Source organism: Hyla sarda, chromosome 9 (assembly GCF_029499605.1).
Source record: "Hyla sarda isolate aHylSar1 chromosome 9, aHylSar1.hap1, whole genome shotgun sequence".
Classification (NCBI taxonomy): Eukaryota; Metazoa; Chordata; class Amphibia; order Anura; family Hylidae; genus Hyla; species Hyla sarda.
This window is the reverse complement of record NC_079197.1, coordinates 7,384,766-7,388,621: the sequence shown is the minus strand read 5'-3', so window position 1 is coordinate 7,388,621 and position 3,856 is coordinate 7,384,766. Positions and strand designations below refer to the sequence as shown.

General features: G+C 43.8%; 1 protein-coding gene across 4 annotated transcripts in view; it reads right to left on the bottom strand.

Annotated features, from left to right (window-relative positions):
• Positions 1 to 249: 249 nt before the first annotated feature.
• The window catches only part of NSMF (NMDA receptor synaptonuclear signaling and neuronal migration factor), a 55,718-nt gene continuing 52,111 nt past the window's right edge, over positions 250 to 3,856 (bottom strand). For all 4 annotated transcript variants that reach the window (XM_056540347.1, XM_056540344.1, XM_056540346.1 and 1 more), the window contains one exon: positions 250 to 3,090. In XM_056540347.1, coding sequence (XP_056396322.1) covers positions 2,993 to 3,090 — 98 coding nt within the window. In that variant the 3' untranslated portion in view covers positions 250 to 2,992. The remainder of the gene's footprint in view (positions 3,091 to 3,856) is intronic.

Sequence of the window (3,856 nt, the reverse complement as noted above, 5' to 3'; positions counted from 1 at the left end):
GTTAAACAGATTTGTAAATTACTTCTATTAAAAAATCTTAATCCTTTCAGTACTTATGAGCTTCTGAAGTTAAGGTTGTTCTTTTCTGTCTAAGTGCTCTCTGATGACACCTGTCTCGGGAACCGCCCAGTTTAGAAGAGGTTTGCTATGGGGATTTGCTTCTAAACTGGGCGGTTCCCGAGACAGGTGTCATCAGAGAGCAGTTAGACAGAAAAGAACAACCTTAACTTCAGAAGCTCATAAGTACTGAAAGGATTAAGATTTTTAAATAGAAGTAATTTACAAATCTGTTTAACTTTCTGGAGCCAGTTGATATTGATATATAAAAAAGTTTTTTTCCTGGATAACCCCTTTAAGTATGCTGCAAAGTGCATTCTGGGCTTCAGTGAAATTGTGCAAAAAAAAAAAAACATGCTGCAAATTTTAAATTGTCACATGTGATAAATCAGCTACCACGTAAATACCCCATTCTTTTAAAGCAGGGATATTTGTAGGCATGCTCTGTGACCTGTGCAAAGCTCATTCTTCAGGGAGGAGGAGGCCGAGCTCCTATTGTCTTCTCTGTCTACTGGCATCAGTGTAAGGCTACGGTCACATGGCGGAATGTTCTGCTGCAGCAATGTTCCCTGCCATAGTAATCCCGATTCCGGCGTCCACAGAAGGAATAGACTTGTCTATTCTTTCTGCGGATTCTGCCTGGAAATGCATTGCCGTCTATGTGACGGCGCATTTCCGAACAGTCCTAACGCCCACCGGATTATTCAAATGTATGCCCGTGTTTTCTGGGCGGACATTGCGCACATTTTCAACCATGTGAACTCGCCCTTATGCTGTACAGATCACTTTCCAAAGACAGAACAGAACGTCGTAACTTAATGTAAGGCCTAGTGGCCAAAATGAGTACCGCAAGCTTTCAGGATTTTTTTTAAAATAATTTAGATAATAAAATTGAAAAATATAAACTTTTTTTTTTGTTTGTTTTTTTAAGAATTTTTGGTGATTATAATTTTTTTTTTTTTTTTTTTATCAACTTGTTTACGTTGTTTAACTTCTTTGAAAAATATGTTATTGAAAACTTTCCAGAGACTTAATGGTTAACCCAGTATCTACCAACCGCTGTTGCAAAACTACAATTCCCAGCAGTGTGCAGCTGGGGGCACATTGGTTCGGAAACACTGGGTTAACCCTTAAGCCAAATTTAGACTCTAACTTCAGTCATTACTGTCCCCAGTGGAGAAACAGTGGTATTGCTATATACAGTGTAATCTCTCCCGAAAAACGAGCACCCCCTCTTTTTATCAGACCAGATTTTTGCTGCAGCAGCAGCATTTTGCGGCAATCTTTTGTCATCAATAACGTACATGTGTGGTGCAGAATTTGGCATAACAGAGTCAAGTTACAATATAATAACACATCATAGTGCGTCCGTATATAGGACACAGGGTTATCCCTGCACAATTGTACATGGCTACAGTAAGTTATTTCAACTTGGGTTACAAGGGGTCAGACCAGCACAATGGATCTAGCAAACAAATAAAAAAAAAATAATAATAATAATATTATTTTTTTTAACTTTTAGAATGCAGAATGAACTACTTGGCATTAGTTTTATTTGAGATTTGTAATAGCTGACATCGCCCTCCCCCTTCCCGATATGATAAAGAGATATGCAACTTCCGTCTACTCAAGACCCAAAATCAAGCAAATTCCTGGGGTCTAGAGCGCTAAAGCAGTTTCATCGACACAAATATAAAATGCAGCAATAAATCTAATGATCAGTTATGTCACCCACTCAAAAAGACAATTGGGGCATCAAATGGAGCTACGGATGCCATTACACATCAGGCCACCAGTGGGCGCACAACCTACGTGATTGAAGGTGTTTCAAAAGGCATCAACTCGGACCTGAGCTCTCAGAACCTGCTGCTCATTACAATGGCTAGTCTCCCCCGAAAGTCAATATATATATATTAAATGTATATCAATTACAGTTCTGTATACTATACATAGGTTTCTACTGCAGATTTCTACTATGTTCACGTAACAATACTATCAATATATTGCAACAAAGTGCGAACTGAACGTCTTGTCGGAGCCGAGGAATCTAGATAAATGAAGCGGCTAACTAGAAGATGTCACCGGACACTGAGTATATTTGCGGATCGGCGGATCTATCGTGAGTTAACAACACACATATAGTTTGCTGGTGATCTACATGTCTACAAAAAAAAAGATGTCGCACTAAAGTGTCCCGCGCTGTCACTACGACTCACACCGTGCAAGACGGCTCAAGGACCATTGCACTTGGTTGACAATTAAATACACTATTTGCTTGTTATAAAGAAATTGCACTTAAATTTCTAAGTTCCCCCACATTGATAAACCTAAACCCCCCCCATCATAAGATATACATATATGTTCTATATATATAGATATATCTGTAAATAATACTTCCTCTGCAGCCGCGCTTCTAGAACAAGGGGCCACACAACCCGCTGTCTGGCCAAACCTCCGCCGTCTCCTTCTGGTGAAGTATAAAAGTCACCTGGGTTTTTGCTACAAAAAGTTCACTGTGGGTTTTTGAAGGCTCGATGGGAATCCTTGCTCTCTAGTGCAAGAAAGTGTTAATATTATTGTCCTAGTAAAAACCTGAGCTTGAGTCTTTGAATGGGGCCCTAGAAAAAAAAAGAGGGCCCGGCGTTTCTTGGTTAGGGTTTGCCCTGAATCGGTGAAGCTCAGAATGAAGACGTCTTCTCATCCTCGATTCTCTACATGCTAAAACCTCAAGCCATTCTCCGCTCCTCGTGTAAGATTCACCACCCGTCGGTGGACTCTGCACCTTACAGTCTCTTCAGTTTCCTATTCTCCCCATCCTCCACTCTTCATAGTGAGGGGGTTTGGGGGGGGGGGAGAAGACATCCCAGTAGACTCTTTCGGCCCCCCTGGAAATAAGCAAAAAAAGTACTCCTAACATGGCAGCATTGTTGTAGACTCATAAGATGTCATCGTAATCCAGAAGCTTGGAGTGTTGGCGCGTCTTCCAGAGACGATATAGTCGGAAATCAAAATACTTTTCGATCAATTGCTTTCCTGGAAAATGAGAAGAGACAGAGAAACAAAACTAAACATGAGAACTGGTTTTGAGCACAACTATACTAACAGTATACGGTATGTGTATATATACAGTGACCCCCCGACCTACGATGGCCCCGACATACGATCATTTCAACATGCGATGGCCTCTCAGAGGCAGCATCAACATACAATGCTTTTGTATGTCGGGTAAACGGCTATCCGGCAGCGCTGACTGCTTCAGCTGCCACCGGATAGTCGTTTACGGTGCCCCGTGTAGTCCGGTCATGGTCTCTTACCTGTCCTCCGGGCTCCGGCGCGTCCTCTTCGGGATTCCCTGCATCGTCGGCGCTCTCCGTCGTCGTCATCACGTCGCTGTGCACGCCGTCCCGTCATCCAATAGGAGCGGCTTGCGTAACGACGTGATGGCGGCGAGGGAGAGAGAAGATGCCGGGGACACCTCGGGGACGTAGCGACCGCGATGGACGGCGACATCCAGGGCAGCGGTGACGAGCGGTGACGGTCCATAGCGGCGGGAACAGGTGAGTATAACTTCCTCTACCAGTGGTCTTCAACCTGCGGACCTCCAGATGTTGCAAAACTACAACTCCCAGCATGCTGGGCATGCTGGGAGTTGTAGTTTTGCAACATCTGGAGGTCCGCAGGTTGAAGACCACTGGTATAGGAAGTTGTACTCACCTGTCCCCGCCGCTCCGGACCGTAACCGCTGCCCTGGATGTTGCCTTCCATCACTGTCGCCGCGTCCCCGTGGTGTCCCTGACGC